Source organism: Lepidochelys kempii, chromosome 8 (assembly GCF_965140265.1).
Source record: "Lepidochelys kempii isolate rLepKem1 chromosome 8, rLepKem1.hap2, whole genome shotgun sequence".
NCBI classification, from domain to species: domain Eukaryota; kingdom Metazoa; phylum Chordata; order Testudines; family Cheloniidae; genus Lepidochelys; species Lepidochelys kempii.
The window spans coordinates 94050376-94078371 of record NC_133263.1 but is presented as its reverse complement, the minus strand read 5'-3'; the positions used below and the strand labels follow the sequence as shown (position 1 = coordinate 94078371).

The 27996-nt window shown below is 40.7% G+C and overlaps 1 protein-coding gene and 1 long non-coding RNA gene across 29 annotated transcripts in view; one reads left to right on the top strand and one right to left on the bottom strand.

Moving 5' to 3' along the window:
• Positions 1 to 27996, bottom strand: part of DAB1 (DAB adaptor protein 1) — a 758910-nt gene that overhangs the window by 31419 nt on the left and 699495 nt on the right. For 22 of the 28 annotated variants that reach the window (XM_073357552.1, XM_073357549.1, XM_073357567.1 and 19 more), the window contains 4 exons: positions 27518 to 27637; positions 26966 to 27004; positions 25411 to 25476; positions 18265 to 18324 (listed from right to left, as the gene is read on the bottom strand). In XM_073357552.1, coding sequence (XP_073213653.1) covers positions 18265 to 18324; positions 25411 to 25476; positions 26966 to 27004; positions 27518 to 27637 — 285 coding nt within the window. The remainder of the gene's footprint in view (positions 1 to 18264; positions 18325 to 25410; positions 25477 to 26965; positions 27005 to 27517; positions 27638 to 27996) is intronic. The other 6 variants (XM_073357572.1, XM_073357575.1, XM_073357577.1 and 3 more) reach the window with 4 other exon arrangements.
• LOC140916233 (uncharacterized) lies at positions 5 to 27908 on the top strand. Its single transcript, XR_012160471.1, has 3 exons — positions 5 to 222; positions 1337 to 1477; positions 25437 to 27908. It is a non-coding gene; the product is annotated as an uncharacterized lncRNA (long non-coding RNA).

The following is a 27996-nucleotide window of genomic DNA, read 5'->3' as shown; positions in this document are numbered from 1 at the left end:
GTCTGTACAAGTTGTGATAAGGAACAGACCCTCTGGTTTGGAGTAAATAATTTAAAGTAGCTCTTACATTGAACTGACGTTGCTTGACTGTGTTTCAGCTAACTTTGTATATAAAGTTCAGGAGACTGAAGTGAGTGATGCAAGAAAGCCAGCAGGGCACTAGAAGAAAAGCAAAATGACACCTGGAGACCAAAAAGGCAATACATAGAAGACCAATTCTCGGTAAGACAGGATAAGATTCTCAGTGCCCCAGTTAAAAAGATGCTCTGCCTGAAAATGCCCTGGCAAGGACCTGAACTATTCACATTCTGAAGTTAGCTGGCCACTAAAGTTCATACGTCAAGTCCTTCAGTTTGTATCTTTATGAAATATTTATATCTTGTTAAATATATTTCAAATCAAATGCATATTAAATATTTTAAGCTTTCAGAATTTTCAACATTATATACACAGATGTTTCCTTAAATGGCAATTTACAGTTCAGACTGCTAACAGCTGTAGAAGCAAAATAACTTCTTTCAGCGTCCCCATTGTATATTTTAGAGATGGGCATGAGCCACAATGCTTGAGTCAGGTTCCAAAATTTCTCAAAACTTGAAGTGTTTGCACATCTGGGAGTTTATTTATTATTTATAACCCATTGTAAAAAGCTGAGCCATGTTTAAAGTTGGGTCTGAACTTCCCAAAAGTCCAGGAATGTTTGGATCTGGGATTTTGGTCCAGGCCCATCTCTAGTGAATTCACACACAGGTAAAGATTGTCATATCTTGACGAGCACTCCATGTACCATATTCTTCTCTCAGTTACAGTGGAGTAACTCCACATAGCATATTGCTGCTACTCCGGATTTACACAAGTGTAACCGAGGGCAGAATCTGGCCTACTCTGCCGGTGCAGAATGCAGTTGCTAACCTTAATGGAACAGGTTGCTAAAAGAACTTAGGACCAGATCTTCAACTGCTGTAGGTTGGCTTAGCTCCACAGACTCCAACTGAGCTACATCTATTTAAACCATATGAGTATCTGGCCCAGAGTAACTGCACTAGTTCTCTGATCACTTTCAGGTGCAGTTCAAGTGCTGATGTTTATCTTTAGTTGACTTGGTTCCTGACAGTTTGCTTCTCTCCTTAAACCCTTTCTGCTACGGTCTCTTGTTGTTGGTCCCCTGGGACAAAACTCTCTTTAATGTCCAAAGGAAAGTTCTCCCACTTGAGAGGTCCTTCTTTTGGACATTTCTCACTGGGGGAGTAAACCTGAGCTTGAGCTTGGCAAGATTCAGATCATGATGTAAGATGTATTCAGCTACGTTAGCTTTGGCTTGAATCTCCATCTTTAGAGCATGTCTACACTGCAGCTGGATAGATGCACATGTACCAGCTTTGATCAAGCTATCCTGTTAACAATAGCAGCATAGCCAGGACAGTGCAGGTGATGGCCTGGGCTAGCCATCTGAGCGCAAATCCATCCGAGACGCTAGGTAAGTACTTGGGCGGCCAGCCCATGCCACCACAGCTACAGAGTTATAGTAAGTATGCTAACTCCACCAGCGCTAGTGTGTCTGTGAATCCGAGTTGGAAATTAAACCTCCAGCTGCAGTGCAGCTGTACTCTCAGCCTGTTTCTCTGTTCCTGCCCCCCTCTGCCCCTTTGTTAGTTCACTGGGGATTGCTATGTATAAATGGTGGTTAAAATGTTTTTTGTAAGTAAATGGTATAGCAATAAATGAGGTATGGGGTAAGTTTAAGAGTAATTGACACACTTGGTGGGTTGTTTAAGAAGTGTTTGAGTATAATTATCCTCTCATTTGTTAGTATTTCATACAAAGTAGGCTTCCTCAGATAATCTAAATATGTGTATTGATTCCTTTAGGCTTATTTTATTTCATTTGATTTGAAGCTGAGTTAATTCTGAATTCCCTCTGTGCCATAGGTGTTTATTCTTGATGGAAATGCAATTTGAAAGATTCATTCTAGGTGTTTACCTCTGATAGACTCTAGTCAATCAAGAATCCAAAGTGGTGACTATTATCTGTCATAGAATATCAGGGTTGGAAGGGACCTCAGGAGGTCATCTATTGCTCAAAGCAGGACCAATCCCCATATACAGTACCTAACAACTTCTCCTTCGTTTTTAAGTTTTACTCTCTAGTCTTTAAAAATTCCCTTTTAAGCTATTCTACACAGAGATCTTCCCACACAGAACTAGTCTAAAACAATTATTTTATTTACCTGTTAGAAAATACAAATGGAACTAACATGTGCCTAAAATAACCCTGGTTATTTTGCATCATTACCCCTTCTCCAATTTTCTTTTCTGACTCTTTGAGGCAGACTTTTTTTTCCTTTATTTGTGCAGTGACTGGCCCAATGGCACAGTGACTGGCATTTGCACACTACTGTAATTATTATTAAAAACAGGAATGAGACCAAAACCTCATTTGAATTTGGGGCTTAGATCTGAATATCATATAGCATATTCATAATGGGCTAAACAACTCCTCAAATCTGAACACCCTTGAGGTTGGGAGTGGCTTATGAATTTAGAAAGTGTATTAAAAATGAAGCAGGTTAAAACCTGAAGAGATCTGATAATAAAGAAAGCCCACGTTATCAGGTATTAACCTGTGGTCACCACATTGTTTTTCTTGTATCCCGAGCAAAACAAAAAACACACAAATAGGATGCATCAGTGAACCTCAATATTTAGCGTTTTAAACCGCTAAAATCAGTTTCTTCCTTCCCTTTTTGTATTATCAGAACAATCCATTTTTCATTTACAATGAGTAGTCATGTCACAAATATTAAAAAAAACTTTGGAAGCCCAGAAATGCCACTTAAGCAGTTAAACTAAATGTCACCACATTACTCATGGCTTTAAGAGTTGACACAGCCTGCTTGCCATTTAAATTTATATTTAATATGTACTAACAGGGCTTGATATTCACACTCTAGAAAAATGAGTGTCCTTCTTTAAGTACTGTGCTAACAACACCCCGGAGAGTTCACTTTCACTGTACGTAGCCACTGGAATACAAAGAGAATTTAATATACAGTATTTCTTACCATGTACTGTAGAACAGCCCCTTCTCAGTTGTAGATTTATATACTGTTGCTACCCTGGTGTATGTGTATGAGAGTGTATGCGCATATATATGACAGAGTTTAAATGCCAACACACAAATGAGGTCCAACGTTTTGGTATATACTGTGGCAGATTCTGGCCTGCATCAGATTTCTGTTCAGCACAGGAAGGGGGTGGGAGGTTGAGAGAGTGTAATGGAGCTGATTCTGGCTGAATGTCTCAGGGCTAACCTCAGCCTCAGCTCTAATTCCATTGAGAGTTCTAGACCCCTTCATAGTCTCTACATCAGTGGAGCAGAGCTCTGACATCTTCCCTGCCCCTAAGCTGGGAATGGGAAACAGGCGAAGGGCCCGGACACAGCACATGCACCACACGAGTATTCCCCGATGCCAGGGGAATTCTTGACTGGATGATAGCATGTTTATGGCACCTGTGTGGCATAAAGGGGCCACAGTGTCAGTTCTTGTGTCTGTATTGTGAGTTCCATGACATTTGGTGGCTTTCTTAAGGTTCCAACTGCTAGAGTCATGTGGTGATGTGAGAATCTCTCTCTCTCTCCTTTTTTTTTTTTTGGTACTAAAAGCTAAGCTACAGGCCTATGTGGTTACAGAGAAAAATCTGGAAACATGAAACGACTCCAGTACCCTAAAGACTCAATCTCCCACCCCCAACCAGAGGCAAATAAAAAATAACCCAGAATTGATTATTTTTTAAAAAACACACTTATTTTTAAGCCACTCCTGGTTTTTGAACTCTAGGGATTAGCAGTACTGGAGCCATAACCAGGCTTGAGAATCAAGCCCTTTATTTATCCCAGCAATGTTGAATTCTGCATTAGGGTGATACTTTCCTGAAGTCCATGCATGTGTAATCATATAGGATAAAAAAATGGGGTTTCACATATGTCAATTCATAATAGTGTGGTGTAACGGTTGTATTGGCACTTGTATAGGATGACCTGCACAAGTCTCCAAGGGCGTCATCATGAAATAGTAACGCACTGTATTCGAATACCTTTTACCATGCATTGTGTAATAGGTTTGGACGTGCCTTAATAATTTATGAATACTGTATGAGACGTACCTGTTGAGATGGACTGTATACCTACATTGGGTTAGTGGAATGTTTATTATGCACCTATATTGCTTTAATTCAATGGGGGCTCTTCCCAGGAAGACAAGAAAGGTAAGAAAGAACAGCCTAGCACATACTTGAAAAGACAACTGGAAATCTGTTAGACTTGATGATCCTGCATCCTGTTCCCAAGGAAGTTGCAAGACTTGTTTGGCCACTAGTGCGAACGGACAGACCAAAGGGCTATAAACAGTTAGGCCACGTCTACACTGCACTTTCATCGTTAAAACTTATTTCGCTCAAGGGTGTGAGAAAAACACTGCCTGAATGACAAAGGTTTTAATGATGAAAAGCTCTGGTGTGGACAGCGCTTCAACGGTGGGAGCCACTCTCCTGACGACAAAGTTACTGACCCTTGGTGGGGGTGATTTTATTTTGTCAACGGGAGAGCTCTTTCCCGGTGACAAAGAGCGGCTACACTGTGCAATTTACACCCGCGCGGGACGTAGCCTTATGAGGCCTGGTCTACACTAGAAAATTAACTCTGGTTACCTACGTGTGTCAGTCGTGTGGTGTTTTAAATGTAGACACGCCATTTGCATGTGGGTGTTGGCGTGGCTGGGGGTATGACTGAAAGACTGGTGGATTTAAAACAATGCCCTGTGGGTCTTGGGGTGCCTGTATGCAATTTATATCTACTAGGATACCCAGGTGGAAGATGGATAGACACCTGGTAAATGTAAATGTAAATATAGTCTGGTTTAAGATAGTTTCCTCAGAAAAGCATTAGTTCCAAATAAACAATACTTGGCTTAAAGAAGGCTGTCTGGTCATCGAATGCCAGTGGTCATAGCTTCAGAATCGCAGGTACTGAACCTAACTCAGGTCTGCTGAGTTAATTATGGTCAAACCCAGGCAACTGCAGCCCAAGACCAGCCTGAGAATGGGAGACATGAGTGATTCCACACCAAGAGAGGTGATGGCTCAAGGCCTGACACCGGATCGGGGCAGGGATGCACTCAAAGACACTAGGAGGGGTCAGAGGTGCAGTCAGCCCAGTAACTGTGACAGCCAGCTGGTGACTCCCTTTTCTAGGACCATCCAGGACTGGGGAAGCCCAAAAATGGAGTAATACCACCTTTGCCTTCCATCTTCATATTATGCGCTGATCACTCCAACACTCCACTGCCTCATAGTCACATTGACTTTTATGTAGCAGCAGAAGAATGTTACTCTTTGACAAAGTTATGTTCTATATTATTTCTTAAAGTCACAGAAAATGATACAGCTTAATGTTTACTGCGTAAAGAAAATATAATAATATATAGGAAAACAATGCCAGGTAAACTTCTACCTCTAATTTTCTATTTCTCTGTGTTGGAGTTTTTTTCAGAGGCTAATACAGTGAAAATTCCATCCAGCTTCCATAATGCAGAAACTGGGTGGATGTTTGTGAATCTGCCTTTAAAGTTATCTGAATGCACAGACATTACAATGCATCAGACACCATCATCATTTAATCCTGGAGCATCTGTACAAACACAGAGAGCACTTCAGGGTCACCATTCACTCCTGTCTATGGCTAGTTCCTCCATTAAGCCCAGCCGGGTCATGTCCTGGCATACAGTGTTCTATCACAGTCAGTGATCAGCCTCTACGTCAAACTAACCTTCATTGTGTTTATTTTATTTTCTTATCATCTTCCACGGTACCTCCACCATTATAATCTTTCTGATTGTAGCCAATCCTCTACCATGATTTCACTTGCTATTCTCCTTCTAACTTCATTTGTTTTAAAATCATTCCACTTGACAGCTGCCATCTTTTGAAGAACTCTCATCTCTACTGCCTCCAGCCTTCTGATGTCAGTTGCATTTAATGCAGCTGCTTCCAGCCCACAGAGTGTTAGCACGCTGGTTTGAGAAATTTTCATTTTGGTACCAAACGTGTTTCTATTAGTCCATAATTTCTGCAGTTTCTGTGCAGCAGTTGTAGCTAAGGAACATCTCCTTTTAACCTCATCCTTGATGGCCGAGCCATCCCTTGGGTAGGGTGAATCAGGGTGACTGCTCTGGGCCCCGCGGGCCGGCGCAATTGGCTGTCACGGTCGGTCCCGGAAGACATAGGCACAGGAACTAGGTGTGCGGGCGATGCTGCAGCGCCCCCGAGGTCCCGGCTTCCACCCCTCTATTAAAAATGTTTCAGTGCCACTGCTGGAAGACGAATCCATCACTTCCGCAGGGCCCACCATCTTGTTGGCAGTTAGCGGAAACAGCGCCCGGCTTGGCCATTCACATTTCGGTGCAGAGAGTCCCCAGCCCTGGCCAGAGATCTGAGCTAGCGTAGCGCTGTGACCAACAATAGCCCCGCAGTAGGCATCGTCAACTGCCAGCAGCAGTAGGCAGCCCAGCACCAGCCCAGCTCCGTCCCGCCAGCCCAGCTCCGTCCCGCCAGCCCAGCTCCGTCCCGCCAGCCCAGCTCCGTCCCGCCAGCCCAGATCCGTCCCGCCAGCCCAGATCCATCCCGCCAGCCCAGCTGCCAATGCAGAGCGGGTCCCCCCACACCGGCGGGTGGTGATTTGTCCGGGTCCCGCACCCCGCTAGGGACGGACCTGCTTGATGGACCTGTTGGCACTGATCAAACTTCCTAGGTAAATATAAGGTTCTACTTGTTCTACTACTTCACTGCTGCTGCATTTCAGCACATTATCTATTGTCTCTTTTCAAAGATACAACCAACTCTAAGGAGACAAAGTAGCATAAGTTCAATTTTCCAAGGTTGCAAAGAGTATAAGCATTAATTCAAACATTGTCTGCCAGTTGTATGATGTCACTTGCATAAACTAAGGAGCTTAACTCTAGATCATCCAATGCCATACCCTCCAATTTGTCTAAAATTCTTATTGTCCAGTTTAAAAACATGAAGAAAAGTGATAGTGACTCCATAGAATCACCACATCATATAAGACTTTATTATTAACTTTTGCCATGAACACCACTAAAGGACCTGGTATGATCTATAATGGTCATCTGTTATATGTTGCCATGAGGATGTTAACAGGGGCATGGCTGGTAAATGATGTTAATCAGAAACGGTTACTATACGGGGAGAATTTTTTAAAGCATGAACAACTTAACCATTCAATTAAAAATGAAAAAGTCAATGGAACTGATTCTCATCTCATCTATACCAATGTAAATCACAATTAATCCAAACCAACTCCATAGAAGTCAATGGAAATAGCATGAAATTGAAATCAGGCCCATTGTATCAAGGGGAACTAATTTCTCTTTTGGGCACACATCCTGCAAAATTCCATGTTAAAGAACAAAGCTGGGCAAGCCCAGTGACAGTGAAACGCAGTGCAACTGTAAGTCCAAAATCAGCCCTTCCTTCCTTTCAGGCTATTTCCACATCATCAGATCATTCTCTGTGCTCTCTGTTTGCTTGCTGGTTCCCTGCTGTACATGTGCTACAAGCAATGCAGGCATGGAGACTGATCACAGGGAGTGCTGCTGGGACACACTTGAAGATGTATGAGTAGTATCCTCATGCTGAATGCCTAAATTGAAAGTCACTGAAAGCACTAAGCTAGGAAATAAAACTTGGTGGCAAAGAGCACGATACCATCTCAGTGCTCAGTACTGTGTGATCCTAATTATGGAGGATGCAGTCAGATCTCTGCCTGCCTCACTGTTCCTCTATTGTGTTAAATATACCATTTTTGGCAGAAATATATTTGATTTGCTGAACTTAACATTACAATTCTGTGAGAATTTGTGCAGGTAAATTGCACTTGCTTGGATGTTTATAGAAAGCGAACACAACTTAGGGCACAAGCTCAGCCAAAGGAAATTCATTTGCAGATTTTAAGGGTAAATCTTTTGCAATATTTGCCCAAAACTACTCCCAGGCAACTTCAAGACAGCTACAAGTCCCTGGGCTACTTCGCCCTGGCCTCCTCCCAACACCTTCTTTATTCTCACCACAGGACCTTCCTCCTGATGTCTGATAATGCTTGTACTTCTCAGTCTTCCAGTAGTATGCCTTCTCCCTCTCAGCTTCTTGCACCTCTTGCTCCCAGCTCCTCACACGCACACCACAAACTGAAGTGAGCTCCTTTTTAAAATCCAGGTGCCCTGATTAGCCTGCCTTAATTGATTCTAGCAGCTTCTTGATTGGCCGCAGGTGTTCTAATCAGCCTGTTTGCCTTAATTGTTTCCAGAAAGTTTCTGATTGTTCTGGAACCTTCCTTGTTACCTTACCCAGGGAAAAAGGACCTACTTAACCTGGGGCTAATATATCTGCCTTCTATCACTCTCCTATAGCCATCTGGCCCGACCCTGTCACAAATGGTACTTATCTCTGAAAGGAAAAACTGTGTTTCTTTGAAAATAACAGATCCGTATACTCAAAACTTTACCTTAAATCCTCTAAAAGAAATGCCGGTGTTTTTTGGTTTTGTTTTAACAGTTTCTCTAGGACACATTTGAAATTCAGAAATTACTTTATTTTTGTCTTATTTTTTATGGCCAAAACGTTTTTTTTTTTTACTGTCACGACTTTAAAATTCATTCAACTACACAACTATGAATGTTATACACAGCCGTATATAATTTTGAAGTCAGGAAAAGTATCTGGTAAAATAACCTTGTAATTGAACAAACTTCTAAGAGCTCTTTCTTTGACCTCAATAACTAACATTGTCCAGTAAAGCAGGTTTCTGAAAAAGTGAGATAAGAAAACAGCATCATTTATAATGATGCTTTTTCTACCCAAAACTTTATCACACATCTCCAGAACATATACTCGACATGAATAGGGAAACAGAGAAAGATTACTAAGCAAAGATATGCTAGCTGTTACAGGGTTTTGAGAATGAATGTTGGAGATGGGAAATTTATGGCTTATGGACACATTCAGGATCTGAACTTGCAAATGCAATTGTGCTCTCCCACTGGCACCAAGGGGATTACTCGCATGAGTAAAGATATGCAGGATGGGGCTCTCTGTAGATAACATAAATATAGCAGTCAGAGGCTGCTCAAGATAATCTGCCACCCTAGGCAGAACATCAGCATGCCCGCTCTCTCCTACCACACAGCATGACCCCTGTGTGTATTAACAGTTCCTTTACATGGGTGCCAGGCAGGGCCCAGTAGTCAGGACGTGAAGCTTCCAGCAGGGGTAAAAGGAACAAAGCCCCCTACACTTGAGGATCTGGAGATTGAAGGCAGGAGGAAAATATTGAAAATAAGCCCCCCCTGAGAAAGTCTGGCCCACATGGACTGGATTGAACTGTGGTACTAAACCTGGCTGGATGGGGAAGTGCCCTCCCACATCTTCTTGGGATCGGGTATAAAGGTTTATGGGACCTAAGTGACTCCTGTAAAACTGCACCCACATTTCAAAGGGGATGCCCATGCAGACAGGAGTGACTCCCTGTGACATTCTGACCCTGCCACCTAGGTCAGTTCCCCTTTGGGGATGAGAGAATAGCAAATATAGCAGTGTGCTCCTTTGTAAACAAGCTTCTCTGAAAAGACCTCCACCCTGAGGGGTCAGCAGCCCTGCCCAGCCCCACACTAGGGATCTATCCCCATGAGGACCATGTGCTGCGACTCATGGCATGGGGCTCCACAGGCCCCACCATCCCAGGTGAACCCCTCTGGGTGTCAATCCAAAGTGCACCCTAGGGTGCACAGGAAGTTGCATCAGATCAAGGGGGTTGCAGGAAATCAGGATCTGAGTCCAGAAACAGAGTTTCTGGCCTGAGCCCCGGCCTAGCTAAAGACCTTCCTAAATCGAGGCAAGTGAAATCTTCCCAGTAATCTACATTTTCAGAGAAGACTGGACTTTGAAATCTTTCCCTCTTCTATTGCGTAACAGTAATTGTATCTTGTATGACATCTATGCTAACTTGGTCAATGATGATTATAATTTCCTTATGGTACAATGCTTAATCAAAAGGGAATACTGACATATGTTCAAAATAAATGTAATCCAATTATACACTATCTCTGTCAAGTTTTTAAGATTAAAAAAAATAGTCAACCACTTGGACTGTGAACAGAAATTGATATGCCATTAAAGAAACAAAATTAAAACGATGGTCCAAAGTACTACTAACATCTATTTTGTACATGCATCAGTATTCCTTTCTTATGAAGCATTGTACCATAGGGAAATTATAATCATCGTAGTGTAACAACTACATTACAGAATGTTTACTGAAAGACTTCCAACTCAGTTACTGCTCTCACAATAGGATATAAACAAACTGCACTGATTATAGCACCTTTGAGAAACTAAACATAGCTCACATTGGAAAACTGTCCCTGGGAGGGAAGTGTAGATAAGCTATGGGTGTAGACAATGGCAACAGGAGGAAAGGGGAAAACACTAAATCAAACTGACTGCAAATGGCCAATGTACAAGTGCTATGTCTCTTCAAACAGAAATGCTAGAAGTAATAATAAATCTGTCTTAATGCACGGTGTGTAAAGAAATTGCAATTATTATTTTGAAAATTAGAGCCAACAGTAAATGCTGCTTTTATAAATGATACTCATTTGTGATTTTTTTCCTCTTACTTTTTGCAAAAGTGCTTCCAAAAATCAAAACAACTTGAACAAGGTGAAGTTTTCAGTTTCTCAATTTGTCATATATTCAAATTGAGAAGATGGGTAGCATTTTATAAATCTTAGCACTTTATGTTTCCTCCCACTGAAGATTCTGCCAAGATTTATAATTTTTATTCTATTCCAGATAAAATGGGGGCAAAAACGTTGATTTTAATCCCCCGGATTGCTTCTCAATTAGTATCTCTTATCTTGACTTATGCTAAGAAATGGATTTTCAAACTGGTAGGCATATGTTTAAAAAAACACTCCTCTTTTAACCCTGCCATTCTGTAAAATCCACAAAAATAAAAGACTTTAAAAGAAAATACCAACCTCTTTGTTACAGAGAGTCAAAGAACTCAATTTATTGAGTGAGCACTTTGAGAACCATGTTTGCTAAGGTAAGATCTATTGGTTTAAGGCAGGGGTTCCCAAACTTGGTTAGTGGCTTGTTCAGGGTAAGCCCCTGGCGGGCCACGAGACACTTTGTTTACCTGAGCAGCCGCAGGTACAGCCTCCTGCAGCTCCCAGTGGCCACGGTTCGACATTCCTGGCCAATGGGAGCTGCGGGAATGGCGAACTGTGGCCACTGGGAGCTGCGAGCGGCCCTACCTGCGGACACTCAGGTAAACAAAGTGTCTCACGGCCCACCAGGGGCTTACCCTGAACAAGGTGCAAACCAAGTTTGGGAACCCTGGTTTAAGGTAAAGTCTATTTGCCAACCAAAATAACTTTTATATCAACCTTTGGTATATGGGCTATTTCCCAGGTAGCTAGCACCTGTGCACTTGCTAATTTATTAGGGTTTTGCTGTGGGCAGAAAGAAGCTTCCGGATACTAGGAGACAGGGCAAGTTTGGACTCATCAGTGGATTGGGTCCCACCTCCCTCCCTTCTTTTAGGGAAATCAATCCAACTTCTGAGTCTATCACCTGTAGATCCAGAGTGTTCCAACATTCTTGGGGATGACAATATATAGGTGAAAAGGGTGAAGGAAGACCCTTATTTGTTTGAGGAAGTCTTAACTGGGAGGGATGCAGAGCTCCAAGTCTTAACCCCCACAATCCAGTCTACGACTTGGTACACATCACATATACAGTACGAGGTGCATCCAAAGTTTGCCTAACTATGGCACTATGGTCAGCTTACTAGGAGTGCAAGAGTTGTAAGAATGAAACCAAGAGCATGATAGCTGCTCTTAACTCTAATATGGAGGTAGACGCCACAGAGACTACAAATCCCATTTGTGCTACATCTGCTCATGACAGAAAAATGATATGCATTTGGAAAGAGACTGCCTTTGATTGCTGTCCCATCTATTCCTGCTTCAAGGGGAAAGTGTTCTGTTTCTATAGACTGAAAAGAAAAGGGAACACTCAATTCCCAAAAGGGCTTTCAGGAGCGGAGCCGTCCCGAGTTTCTTATGTTCTTTGTTTTAGCCTTTAGCAAATTAATAGAGGCAACTTCTACTACTAAATAAAGTGTCCTTGTGTGCCTAAATCAGACACAGGTCACCTGGGTCATCTGGCATATAATGAATTTTAGAGGTAAAGGTAATTTGGCCACAAAGAATTCTAGAGATTTATATAACAGGCACAGCCATAAATTACAAAGCTGATGGCAAGTGTCTCAGTGACAAAGAGTCTTATTTAAATTTCCCCTTGGATCCAGCTGGATCACCAGATATTGGGATCCATGTAAACGGTGCCTTCGTACTTAAGGTAAGGGCACCCAGGGGCCATACTGCAGCATATAAAAACACAATATTAGTACTTTCATGGTACTTCTAATCTTCAAAGCAATTACAAATATTAACTAATTATTCTTTTATTGAGTAGAACTTCATGAGCTGCAGGAAACCCATAAGCTGCTCTGTTTACTTCTGAAATAATGTATGTACTGTATTAACATTCCTCCCTTTCCTTTCAAATGCTACTAGCTAAGGGCAAAATCTCGATGAGGGCTTGGCCACTGACATCAATGATATCCAAATCTGGCCCTCTGTTTCAAATCGTGGGTCCTATTTAGGAAGATGACCTTTATGATGACCACGACTTTCTGCCCCATGGTTTAAGGGGGTAAAATTCTGCTCTTTTACCATAGAAAGCTCCCATTGGTGCCTTGTGGAAAAGTCATACAGAATGTAATAGGGAATATTTTTTACAATCACACTATAGAATTTAATAGAAAAGTACATCTCTGCTACAGAAATATACACAATGATTCCAAAAGGCAATAAAATAGGAGATCACTCTATTAAATTCAACAGGTTTTGGAGGTAATTTCTACAAAATCTGATTGGTTTAATCCCCATTAAAATTTACAGGACTTTCCTATAGAATCTGCATAGTTAACGATAGCAATGTTAGTTCTGTGTTGCTACAGGAAAAGCAGTCATAATGGGATTTGTAGGTATCATTAAGAAACACGTCAGAACATAGTGGGGACTAGTTCTCCACTGCTTCACATGTTATATGGTTATTTACACAAGTGCAAAGTAAGTGCAAAAGATTACCATGTCAGACCTTCTTCCTTCCTTTTGCAAAGGTGTAAGTGAATGAACCAAGCGCGAGGCAGTGGAAAATCAGGCCTGTTGGCCTCTATAAGATGAATGAAAAAGACACTTAAAATGTAGCTGAATTTTCTGTGGGATTCCCACAATGTGGAAGTATTTTAATCATGGATAACATCCATGATTTGTAATAGCCATTCAATGGACCTAACACACAGCCCTAGCAAAATAAATGTGACCTCCAATGGCATGACAAAATAATTGTGCCAAACAAGGACAAGATTTTTGCCTCATTTCAATCAGCTGCACCCAGTGCCAGACAACAATGAATGCAGATGCTTTCTAGGATGCTATCTGTCTACTTCTGGATCCAAACTACAGGAAAAACAAATCTAAGTCGACTAAAGACATGACAGCGCAGTGTAAAACATCAGATGCAAGCAGCATATGGTAAGATACACACTGGTAGAGGTCACCTAGCAACACTGCAAGGAAACATGTACAGTGTGACACAAGGCTGATGACATAGGTCACAAAGGGGATGGTATTCACGTGTTGACTGGAAACAAATCACTCTAATGTGGAGAGGCTGTTACAATAATGGCCTTTTGCTACAGTGTGAGTCTCACCACTGAAGACTCCTCACAGCTACATCTCACCTTCAGTGCTGAAACTATACCGCGTTTAGCGCTTCCATTACACACCAGTATTACCATTAGACCTAAAGGCAGTAAATTCACATCGAGCGCATGCTGTCAATGCATACTGCCCACACTGCACAAAAGTACATCAGTCTATAGCAACCACTGACAGAATTTCTAATCCATAGAAGTCCATAGTATGCATCCATTTCTTTCTTTAAAAAAATTCCCATCCACCAAAAATGTTTCATACCCAATATGTGAGGCAGCTGGGAATCAGGCTCTGAATCTTTATATGGCAGTAAGATGAGTTGTTTGAAAGCCTGCATAAAATTGTAAGCAGATAGTTTAGACACATTGATGAAAAAAGTAGGTTTTATTGTGACTTGACTGACAAGCTTAGTGAAGGGTATTTACAGCTTGACTCTTGTTACTAAAAACACCATGACAGGTAAAACCTGACATGTATGTATAATGGGAAGACTGTGGAAAATTATGAGAAAAGGAGCTCATTAAACAACTAGTACTTTTAGATGGGCTAATTTCAAATGCTGAGCCACAATTTCTGAGTGGCGTACACCCCACTTAAAAAAAACATATCATTCGGGGAAAGCCTGATTTGCCTGACATCCATTCTAAACAGGTTTGTCTGGGAAAGGAAGCAGGGAGAGAACAGGGTATACCACAAGATAGGGGTCCTAGGGAGGAAGTTGAAAGCCATGGAAGGAATGTTTAAAGAGGCAGGAGACATGTCTGGGAATGGGGATATATCGGGAGAGCAGGAGCTGCTGCAAAGGGAAAGCAGCAAAGAACTGGAGAGAGAGCACAGGAAACCTAATCCCAGCACTTTACATTTATAAAGAAACCTCTGCCCAGGATGTCTGAGAGGGAGGCTTGTCTACAGAGCTGGGTATGAGGAGATTTGTAATCTGTTATTAGCAAGGCATTCCTTCTGACTTTCTGTGTGAGCTTAGGCAAGTCACCTCACATCTCTGTGCCTTACTTTCATCATCCGTAAATTGGGGATAATGATACTTACCTCACATGCATGCCACGAGACTTAAGGTTGTAAAGACACTACACAACGCAAAGCATTATAATATTCTTGTCTCAAAGCCTATACATACAACCCTAATTAATTAAGCTTTGTAACACAACTGTGAATGAGAGTAGATGTCATCACAATCCTCCTACAGAGGGGCAGACAGATAATACAGAGGGGCTAAGGGCAAATTTTTCAAAAATGTCCAAGTGACTTAGGAGCCTAAGTCTCATTTCCAAAAAAGAGTTGGGAGCCAAGTCTCACTGAAAGACAGTGTAGACTTCTATGTGTAACCCACACGCCTCCTGGATGTGGTGTTCTGTCCCATTTAGTGGCAACGAGAGAGAGAAAGAGAGAGAGATTAATGAGCCTGCTCTACAGCCTTTGCTAACAGGCATATGGATTTTAGCTCATGCAGTAGAGGCTCATGCACTAAGCTCCAGAGATCCCAGGTTTGATCCCGCCCATCAATGACTGGGGTCTGTCTATGTTACATATGTGCTGACATCACTTTTGAAAACTGGATTAGGCTTCTAAATCGCTTAGTGTTACCTTTAATAATTTAAATAAGGTCACACATTGTGCCCTGAGGCAAAACTGTCAACAAAACCAGAATTTTGACTCTCAATCCCCTGTTCCAACAACTGCTGCCTTCCGGATCAATAACCACATGAGACAAAAATACTTGGGTTTGGAAATAGACTCTTGTCTATATTGCCCAGTCCATCCATTTGAGCTCAGGTGAAATCTGCTGCATTTTTATGGAGGGCTGTTTATACAAGTAAGAAGAGGGAATTCAAAATCCCAAATATCTTTTAGAAACTAGAGAAAACTTTCCCCTTATTTCAGCCTTTAAGAAATTAATGGAAGCAAGATTTACTAATAAAGAAAGTGTCCTTGTATGTCTAAATCAAGTAGAGGTGGCTGGGTAATTTGAGCACAAATTGAATTTTAGAGGTTTATGTAATAAGGACAGCTATAAATAGAAAAATAAAATCATGGCAAGCATCTCCATAACAAAGTGTCTTGCATGCAGAAAGATGAGTAATAAAACTAGATGTGTAGTGGAATATTACACAGATTTTAATAGTTGCCTCGGTTTTCTATTTTATAAACCAATAGAAAGGTGAAAGGTCCTGGCTACTTATTTCTTACTTAATGCCTCCATTTTCTTTTTCTTTTCTATGTTATATTAAAGTGCATACTGACACTGTGTTTTTCAGGTCCAATTATTTTGAATTTTACTGAGAACGGGCCAAAGTGAAAGTTAATAACAAACTTCATGGAGTTGAGAGCTGCAATATGTCGTCATGGGCTGAACTCAGAGCCCAGCATCTTAACAAAATCATCCTCTTTACCAGGGTGGTTTTACTGTACAAGCTTTTGTGAAGACTTTAGCAAGAATACTGTACTGTCTTTCATACTGCATGAACCCTAAGCAGAGTCCAATATACAAAGTCAGTCTGAAATGTCATCAACCCCCCACCCCCACCACAAAAACCCCAACTAGAAACTTACATAGAAAATTCTAACACTGGACTCTGAGGAATTTATAACTATTCCTTGCCCACAACAATCTTAATTATTCAACAAGAATTGTCTTACTATATTTAGCCTAGCAACAAGTGGATCACCCACAGTGGATTATTACAAACTATTTAGAGTGGGTTTTATTTCTTTGTTTGATTGTGTGTAACATCTTAGCTCCCACCATCCTCTTTACTTCCCATCTTGCTCTTTGTGCTCAGCCCAAGATGTACAGAAGACATTTTTGTTCTGCACTCTCTTGCCCATGGGCATTTTGGACTTAGAATCCCTTTCCTGACCTTTCATCTTTGCACCTCTGCACTCTTCTGCAAATCCTTCCTCAAAACACACTTTTCCCATGAAGTCTACTAGTCTAAATTGCCTCTCAACCTACCTTTATGCGTAAAACACAAAACCAGCCCAAACCTGTGCAACCCTCAAGATGCATGCCTCATTAACCTCAGCCAGTGCATAATCTTATCACTAAAGCCCCTGTCCTTCCACTCCCCTTACTGTTTGTCATTAGCCCTTTTTCGGGTAAGGATATGGGGACAATTCTACACTGCCTTGCACATGTGCATCTATGGAGAGTGAATGCAAAATGATAACAAGCTGATCTGGTAGCAAGTGACACCCACTTTACACAAGTGCAAATACCTTCACAAGGAACAAGAAAAGGAGGGTCAACCCAGCAGTCTTTATTGGTCTGTAACATGCTGTAAGCTTGCCGCATGGTGGAAATTACACATAGTAATGGTGGGAGGAAAACCTCCCTGTGCTGATTATGGCTAGTAATGACCACGAAAGCAACATGCTAAATACAGCAAAGATTCTGTCAGTTGGAAGATTTGTTAAATGAGGTCCCTTTTTTCAGTCATCTGAGCTTGGACTATTTCCTTCTGGAGCTGCTCACTGTTGTTCAGACCAATAACAATTACCTATATCTCTGTATTGCAATTGTACAGAGGTTACAATATGAAGTTACTAAAGAAGCTGGCTTTATTAAAAACGATTGCTTTCCTGTGCCACATGTTAAGTGGGATTTTTATATAGCTTTTTTCAGTTTACAGAACTGTAATTTTATGCAAGTTCCTGATGTTTGGTCACTGTCTAATTTGAAGCTTCTTCTGCACTCTTTACACATCAGCCTATTGTATTTGCCAGGGGGTGATTCTGAGAGGCTGCAGATGTTGCATCAAGACCCCAAGAATTCTGACTCCTTCTGTCTGTTCCTAATGCTCCTCTCCTCACTTCCAACCCAGCTGGCCCCCGCGTTCACAGTTGTCCTTCACTAATTTAATAAACCTTTATACAATGTACAGTTTTAATTGTAAGTATGGGGGAAGGCAATACAACCCACATCTACTAAGTATGGTGCTCTGTCCCTCTCTAGTGGTGGTTGGGTCAGATACAGAGATTGATAAGCCTACCAGAACTAGCTCTTTCGGATCAAGCTGCAGAGGTTTATACATTTACTGAAAGATTTTGCATTACAAGTGGTTAGAAGGGGGAGCGTGAATAAAAGAGATCAGGAAGGAGGAGGTTGTAGGTATCTGAGTAGGGTGACCTCAATAAATATGTACATATTAAGGGGCCCTAACTGAATGGCTCACCCAGGTTCCCCAGTGGGATTGAACCAGTACTAGTATTGCAGAACATTGAAAATCACAATGCTAGAAGGAACCATACACTCCAGAGAACTATGAGAGTCAAAGCAGTTGTGCCACATACCACCTCTACCTTGTATAAACAGGAAAAATACTTACACTTACAGGTTGACTTTTTGGCACGTCATAAACACCTTCCTTCTTTTGGCTCGTCGGAACCTGTGACAGTAAATCAAATGCACAATCATCATCGAGGTAGGAGTCTGGAAAATTTGCAAGTTGTAGCTAAGTTACCTGTATTTTACAAAAGAATTAAGTCATTCTATGTGACTGAAATCAAGAATGATCCCTTTTAATATAGGGAATGTCTTTCAGAGGAGATGACCATGAGTGGCAAAACTTGGATCTGGTTTTTGAACACCCCAAAGTTGCATCTGGGTATGAATTTCCACGAAGTTAAGGTGCTTTTGCATCCCTCTTCTACATAAGTGTTTGCTTTTTTCTAGGACGGGTCGGGGGGTACAAAATGGGAGTCATGTTTGGGCCAGGGCTCCATTTTCTCCTCAGATGAGCTTTTTTAATGGAGCTATCAGTTCGGCCAGCAGCAATATTAATGTCCTTGCCTCACCTAATTTATTACTGTTAATCAGAAAAAAACAACAACTAGTCTTGGAAGGGTTAAATTTTTATCAGTAAATGCTGTTTTCATCATACACACATGACCCAACGAAAAAATATTTTCATTGATGATGGCTGAAATGTACAAATAGGCAAAGTAAGAAAAATGCTGCTTGAGAACTTATTGGCATTTGACTTAAGGATATTTACTTTTTATATTTTGACAATTTGACAATTGTTGACAATTTGTGTTTTAATGGTGATACAGCTTTAAGTTTTTGAATCTCCATGTCGAACCGTAATTAAATAGCAATTATACGACCCTCACACAATTTCCTGAAACTGAAAATTTAAATAGATAAAAGTTGAAAAAAAAAGCTTAAAAACAAACATGGATATTATCTGTCAAAATAATAAAAAAAAATCATATTTTGCCAAGCCTAGTAAACACCCATATTCCTAGGGTGGGGCTAATCACAGGCCGCTATATAATGTGTGACCTAGCATTCTGCAACTCTTGATGAGAGGGAAAATGTCCTTTCAGAGTCTGGGGCAGCATTTACAGAAGCATAACGAGGGAACTGAAGTCATCGGCCCTTCTCCTGGGCACAGGCTGTTGTACTTTAGTAAGTTTGGGCCCAACTCTCCTCCTATGCTTGACAGTCATGATTTATAATGTGTGAGGAGAAATTCCTCTGATGTCAGTGGAGTTCAGCTACAGCATGAGTGAGAAAGGGATTGGGCACTATCTGCTTATAAAGTAAATCCAAGAGAGCTATGATTTTTATGATCAGTTATGATTTTTTAAATCTGATTGTTTTTTCCTTCTAGAAAACACTGAAAGCCTGTTGTAAATGGGAAATACCAAACTTAATAGTGAAACAAATGTCCTGTACATATAATATACTAGTATCACCTTTATATTGACTATCCTTGTTCTTTGGAAGAAGGTTACGTTTTAGAAGTCAATGAGCTTTACTACTGAAATTAATCCTCACAAATTTAATAAAACATCTTGTAAATCTTTAAATAAATCTATTTTTTTGCCTATATAATATAAGCATGAAGAGAACAAATACTCTGAGAGAGATGATACAGTAGGTCAAGTCCACAATCTTACTGTAAATTTATCAGAAGTTACCTATCCAGTGATATATGGCACAACCTCCAAATTAGTCCAAGAGGGTGTCAGCCCCAACCATTCACACTTTCACAAAGCTCACATTTTATTATAATAGTGTCATTTTCCAAGAAACACTATGCATTTTAAATAAGAAAATATAGAGGAACTCATCAAAAATACCTAAGAGATTTAAGAGCAAAGTCCCATCAAAAGAGAATGGGACATGTTCTCCTAAACCTTTCAGCTGCTTTTTATTCCTATTTCAAGAATTTTCCTATTTCTATTTCAAGAATGACCAATGATAAGTATTTCCCATAGTGCTCTCACTGTGCCCTCCATTCTACTAAAAAATCCATCACATTAGATGTGTGAAGTTAGTAATAATGGAGAAATTCAATTTAAGGGAATCAACCGTCTACCCATTGGCAGACTGCTATGTTGCACCGAAAGATCAGGAACCAAGAATTTTCATTTAACAAGTTGCTTGGAGTTCTGTTATTCCTTGAGAGAGGTACAAACAGTACCTGAGAAGCTGCTGTATCGTTACTAGGATATTTTTCTTGAATGTAAACCAGTGCTGCCCATTACACTCTCTTGTTTTCCTTTCTTCTGGAACAAGGTGATTTGATTCAGCAAAGGTTGCATATACCAATTGTAAAGGCCCTGGTGCGCTGCACTGTGTTCAGTATTTGAACGATTCACCACTCTTTTTTAAAGAAGTTGTAATTTCAATTTTCACTTCTTTCGGGGGAAGAAAAGTTTGGACTCATTCCATTTAAATACCCCCACCCAGGAATCATTAGGGTCTTTGACACCTAGCTCCTAATCATCATATATTTCAATGAAAAAGAACATGATACAACCTTGTGCCCACATCCTACTGAGTCAGGCACCCCTGGAAGTTAGATGTCTTAGCAAACCACAGTGGATCCTGCTGCAGGGCTGTAGAAGATTAAATCAGACCTTCTTGCTTTCCCCTTTCTATCTCACACTTGACAGCGGCATTACCCTACCTTTTACTGAGAGTCACAATCATGGGGTCACATTTAGACTCTTCGGTATCTACCTTATCCCGTGTCCAAGCTCTCGTTAAGTTTTGTGACTCTTCCTTTCAGAACTTCTCTGCAATTTGTCCTCTCCTCTTTCTCCCTACTGCCAAAAGAGTGATCCACACCTTGTTTATTTGTTGCCACAAATAATACTGCCTCCTCCTTTCTGCCCTCCCTTACTCACCTTTTCCTCCTAGACATAACCCTGAAGCTTACAGTCTCTTTTGCCTTCTATAAAAGTGAAGGCTGTGTCTCCTTCGACATCAAAGTTCAGACTTGTTCTATTCTGACTGAACTGCCCTGCCTACAGCTCAGCTCCCATGTATGCCCCACGCATGCAGGAAAATGTTCACTAACCCTTGGGAATACAATTTTGATTCAAATATTAACAAAAAATTTTAAAGAGGTCTTTTTCCCTCAGAAAACCTTTTCATGGGAAAAAATTCCAAAAACACTACTCAAGACTCTGGACCTTTTTCACACTGCCCCTAATACCTGGAACAGTCTCCTCCTTCCTCCTAGTCACTCTCCCTCTTTTCCTCCTAATCGCTCTGAAAATTATTATACTGAACATGTTTTCCAACACTAATCTACTCTGGCAGGGTCACTTTCTGGCTATCCAAACCCCCTTTCCAATATGAGTATATGAAATTATGATGATTACATGAATCACAACATAACTGATCTGAGCTCCCATAAATCATCACGTTTTCCCTTTCCCCTCCCTATCACCATATTCTGCTGTATGCCTATTGTTGCTTAGGCCTTGTCTACACTAAAGGGAAAAGTCAGTTAAGCTATGCAATTTGAGTTAAGTGAATAGCGTAACTCAAATCCACATAGCTTAGATATACTTACCACGGGGTCCATATTATGCAACGTCAACGGGAGACGCTCTCCTGTGAACTCCCCTTAGTCTTCTCGAGCAGGTGGAGTACAGGAGTCGACGGGAGAGCGATCTGCGGTCGATTTAGCGGGTCTTCACTAGACCCGCTAAATCGACCGCTGATGCATCGATAGCCGCAGGTCAATCCTTCGGTAAGTGTAGACAAGCCCTTAGGCCTGGTCTACACTGGGGGAGGAGGGGGGAGGGTTGATCTAAGTTACACAACGTCAGCTATGTGAATAACGTAGCTTAAGTTGACGTACTTAGACCTACTCACTGCGGTGTCTTCACTGCAGTGAGTCTACTGCTGCCGCTCCCCTGTCAACTCTGCCTGCGCCTCTCGTGACGGTGGAGTACAGGAGTTGATGGGAGAGCGCTCGGGGGTTGATTTATTGCATCTAGACTAGAGACAATAAATCGACCCCCGCTGGATTGATCGCTGCCCGCTGATCTGGTGGGTAATATAGACATACCCTTAGACTGCAGGCTCCTTGGAGTACAGACCTTGCCTTCATCTTTGGCTGTAAAGCATCATAAAGATCAGTGATACTATATAAATAATATGAAATTAATTAATAAAGGCCCCAGTCCATAAAAATGATGGCACTAACATAAAACCAGCTGTCGGGTAAGGAAATGTGATGAAAAGTCCAGTACAGAAAGGACTCCTGCATGTTTGGTGGTCAAATCCCACAATAACTAGTGCATTAGAAACACATGGGTAGATTAGATTAGATTAAATACACAGAAAAAGCACACACACACACTTTGGGGTAATGAGTCAAAGAAAGAAATTAATAGAAAAACCATGCCTAATAAGAGAATGCAAGCTCAGTGATATTAAACAGTGGAATGTTATCCCAATAGTGAGATTTAATGTTTAAGTTTTTTATTTAACTAACTACCACTCAGGGACCTTTTGTACTTGGGGGAAAATGAACTCTTTGTACAACGGCCTTAGGTAGCAAAAGCAGGATGGCACCACAAAAAGAAGGGGTGAATAAGACCGAACAAAATGTCTGAGATGGAGGACACTTGTTCCTGGGGAGCCAGCCACCACAGAGAGAAACTGCCTTGAGTCAAAACATCGCTGTGGCCTGTCTGTCTTGTACACTGCTTATTACAGGCAACGAGGATGTGTCATTTCAGAGTGCTTAAGTTACAGGTCAATGAGGAGCTTGCAAGATTCCCATAGTTAAGTATGGACAGAAACAGTAACTTGTAGGAGACAGAAAGAATTAGGCAACAAGGAAGAATCTAGTTCAGAGGAATCTTACTAATGATACTAAACTGACTGGTTCTGAGTTCGTCAAGACCTGTAAAAGAAACAGCTTTTTCAATGATGTAAGTGTAATCGGAAGGTTGTGAGCACCTAGATTTACAGCAGCTAGGGAAATCATAAGGTACATTGAGACTAGAGTGCCATGGCCATTGGAAACTCTACTGTGGTGATACTTCAGTGTTTGTCTATTGCAATAGATAACTAACTAAGATTTGTGGTTAGCTAATCGCAGTGCTAGCCATATTCAGTGTATTGCCTGTAGTAAACGTAGAGAAGTACAAGGGATCACAGGTGAAACTGGCATGATTTTCATTGCCACCACTTAGGAAAGAAAACTTTCACCATGTCCAGCTTCTATCAAATGAAGCCTTGAACAATTCACTGGTGACTCAGAGGGCAGAGGCAGCACTTCCAGATCAATACAGATCTCATCCCTGGTTTACCATCCTTTCTTTCCATTTTAGCAAAACCTTGGAAACACAATGGTTATTCATTCACGTTCTCTAGGTCCCTCAGAACAAATGGTTTTGATTGAGTCTGGTCTGGCTTTCATCGCTCCTGGAAAGGCAACTGCCGTTTGTATGAATGGGCTCCTCTCTCTCATTCTTCTCAACCTCAGTGCCTTGTCTGATACCATTGACCAGGACTCCCTTTCAGCCACCTATTAACACTTCTTAGGGATCTCCTTCACCTTCCTTCCCTGGCTTCACTGATACATTTATGAGGGGAGGGAAAGCTCAGTGGTTTGAGCATTGGCCTGCTAAACCCAGGGTTGTGAATTCAATCCTTGAGGGGGCCATTTAGGGACCTGGGGCAAAAATTGGGGATTGGTCCTGCTTTGAGCAGGGGGTTGGACTAGATGACCTCCTGAGGTTCCTTCCAACCCAGATATTCTATGACTTCTTCAACAGCTCTGCATTTTGGTCACCACCAAGCAAAATATCTTAAGCTGACTGCATGCATTTGATATGAAAATTATGGGGTAAGCAGGAGTATGACACTTACAGAGAGAATTTTAAATAAGGTCACTTTTCAGACAGCAACTACACTTCAAACCATATGTCCTAGCTCAGCAGTTCTCAACCAGGGGTCCAGGGCCCCCTGAGGGGATGTGAGCAGGTTTCAGGAGTCTGCCAAAATAAACAAGAAAGCTGAAGCCCGAGCCCCATCACTCGGGGCTGAAGCCGAAGCCCAAACAACTTAGCTTTGTGGCATGGGGCCCATGGCAATTGCCCTGCTTGCTACCCCCTAACACCGGTCCTGGCTTTTAATCAGCAGGATGTGCAGAAAAGCAGTTCTTGTGGCACAGGTGAGCCGTGGCTATTGCATGTTGGGGGGCCCTCAGAAAGAAAAGGGTTGAGGACCCTGTCCTAGCTTATCTCCAAACTTAACACACTGTGTGTGCAGGAAAATACATTCACCCTGAGTGGCTTTAGCGCACTGGCAGTGGGCTACATAGCCTATTTTAGTTAGTAATGGGAGAACAACACAGCTTTGTAGGCTTAAATGAACATATGAACTTAATGAGCCAATGATTAAATTACAGAATGTGCTAAATCCCACTCATTTACTTGTGTTCCACCTTCTTACTCCTCTCTCTTCTGGCCTAAATCCCATTCTGTTCCTTTGTTCTTCTATTCTTTTCTTCATTCTTTCTTTCATTACTCTCTTTTTTTCTTTTAATTTCCCTCCCCTCCTCCTCCATTCCATCCCAACTTGTGTCTGTTTTTAAAGGTTTGAGTTACAACCAGATCAACCTATACTACATCCCAACAAAATGCTGGGGCACTTTGTAACTCTCCACCCTAAGAAGGATTTATTGGAATCTTGATTTTTCGGTTGTAATTTCTTTTAATAGAACAGAGATCTCTCTGTCTCCAGATATGCTCTTGTTTGTGATTTAAACTGAATTAAATAATCTTTTGATAAGTCCTGCACTGACCCCTGGAGGATGGACTGAATGACAAAAGGGGTATTTTAGATTACCATCAATGGGAGATTTGTCAGAGTACAGAATGCAGGACTGGGCTGTGTGTGTATGTGTATGCATGTTGTAAAACTGGATGCAGTTATAAAAAACATTGCAGATTAAAAGGAAAGAAAGGAATCTACTATTTGTCATACTATACAGAGTGCATAATGTTTAGGACCCTACATCAGTTACCAAAGATAAAGTGGATACATTTTGAAAGCATACTGAGACTGTAAAAATTATTTATGTAACTTGAATGAGGATGAAATGTCATGGTGAATGAAAACTAATAAAAGTGAACTTCAGTCTATGAAATGTGCTTTGCTAAATGTTTGCATTGGGTGCACTAGTAACACAGATGTAGCCATTTTATACCTGATATATGTTTTCTTCTGTTTCAGGCTCACGGATTGGCTCATGTCCAGCCTCAAACACAATGTACTATTACATCAGCCGCCAAAGAGGAAAGGTCAAAGATGAAACAGAAGGGAAAAAAGGCAATTTGGAATTCCAGATTAAAAAAAAAAACAAAACAAAAAAACACAGGCAGGTATTAAGGAAACAGGTTCAAAGTATAGGTTGGCACAACGATAACTGGTTTGCTGGAAAGCACAGAGTTATATTGTTTTATTTTTAATGAAAGAGCAAAAAAACAGACCTGGCTCTTCTTTAATGATTATTAGATCAACTTCCTGCTGCTTTCTCACTAGGGATACAGTCTGAAGCCAGTTTCTGCTCCCATTGAAGTAAACGGGAATTTTGACATGGACTTCAATGGAAGCAGGAACAGGCCTCTGGGCTGCATAGCCATCATTCCCGCCCACACACACATTTATTAGTAGTGAATAAGAAAGCTAAACCAAAACTCAGAGAACAGTTTGATGCTTATGTCACAAGTTTCATAGTAATAGTTTGCTACTTTGCTTTACTTTTTTTAGGTTACAGCTTTACAGTCCTTACTGTTTAGGGTTTTCAAAATAAAACTTTTAGCCAAGTTTTTCAAAAGTGAATAATGATTAAGGTTGTCTCCATTTTGGATGCCTCCTATGGGGCATTTCAACGGGGCCTGATTTTCACTGAAAGCTCACCCTCCTGAAACCAGGCTCCTTTAAAGTGTATTAAGCTGGCATGCATAAATAGAGGCACCTGAAGTCTCTAATTATTTCTGAAAATCTTAGCCTCAAATGAAATAGCATTTCACATTATTAGGATCCTACGTTTCCAGCAAAACATTAGAGTGAGTATGCACAACAGCCGACGTCTTTTTAAAAATCTGACTGACTTGCTGGATGTAAATATATTGGTGTATTTCTAAATTCATCACCTTTTCCATTAAGTTGGAAGAAATCATAGTCTGAATAACGTTGGGCTTTAAAGTTAGGCTCTATTATTTAATAAGACCCAAACTGCGAATACAGCAAATCAACTGGTTACAGTAGTCAATTCCATTTTTCCCCCAATACAAATATTGATGCTCTGGGAGAAATTCTGGCCCCAGGAAAGTCAATGGCAAAACTTCCATTGACTTCCATGGGGCCAGGATTTCACCCTCTTTGTTGTTTTCAAAATAGCTTATGTTTTCGTTACCTTTCCCCCAAAGATGTGTCATTATTTCTGGAGAGAAAACTTTCAATTCAGTTTCTAAATGACATTCTAAACTAGTATTTAATGTTTCCATCCTATATTGTAATATTACATATTAGTATTATTATTTAGAACATAGTCTCTAGTAAATATTCTGCTTTGAGATTTTTCTCCCTCTACTTAAAATGTATTAAGTACTACTCTATTTAAAATGTATTAAAACTCTCCCTCTACTTAAAATGTATTAAAAAGCAGTACTTTGTTACAACGGTAGCCTGTGTCTGAAAATAGGATAATGTATATCTAACTATTTCTGAAACATAATCTGTACAGCTTCAGAAATTACCTGGTACACAGGATCTTCTACATCTTCTTCCAAAATTGTCTACAGCAAAGAGGCCAGGCAGTAAAAGCAAAGAACATAAACAGCAGAGAAACAAGACTGTATTCGGAAATTAAAGGACAGCAAAGAAATGAGCTCATTGTACGTTAAAAATAGATATTTCTTTTTGAGTTTACAGATAACTGTTGTGTTATTGCACAAGGTAACTTTTAATCAAAGCTGCACCTTGTCTGATTTTATTTAAGATGACACATTCTGAAGCAAAATTTGAACTGTGCTACAATTACCAGTCACTCTTAAAACAGATCTACCCAACATGCTGGCTTCCACTAAAATTTGTCACTCTAATTCAAAGCAACACTCCCGATAGGAAATGAGTAGATCATTTCATGTTTCTAAGATTTTCATCTTTCCCAGTATTACAATTTCCATCACTGTTTAACCCTACGTTGACACAGTGAGAGCTGTTGCCTTTCCATTTGTCCGTGTGGAGCATGATCCTGAAACCCCTACCACTATCCTCTGACTGGCAATAAGCTAAGCACACATAGATACCTGGTATACTGCTTGTTCACACTGCTTGTCCTTTTGTGCCTTTTTTTCCATTTCTTCCCTTTGTTTCAATTCATAAATGAGCTGAAACAGGTCTCGCAAGTCCAGAATTACAGGCTCAGCCTATTGAAGCAAAAACAGTAAGTAAATTTTAATAAAGGAAAGACGACTTTTCCCAGGGTCCTGTTGGTAGAACAGTGATAGCTATCTTTCAAGAGAAGGAAATTCACACTGACTTAATTTCTACCTTGTTTATATTAGTTTAGAAAATTGAATCTAGGCTAAGGTTCATTTCTATATAACTAATTATATTTGCAGATTAATGATAATTATACTTATGAGTATTGAAAGCATTGCTTATATTTATTGGTGGTTTCTAATACAACAAAATTAGGGCAGATTTTATGCTAAGTGGCTATTTGTTTTCTATCATTTTCTGTTTAAATGAGTCTACGAATATACGTAAACTTATTTATTTTGGG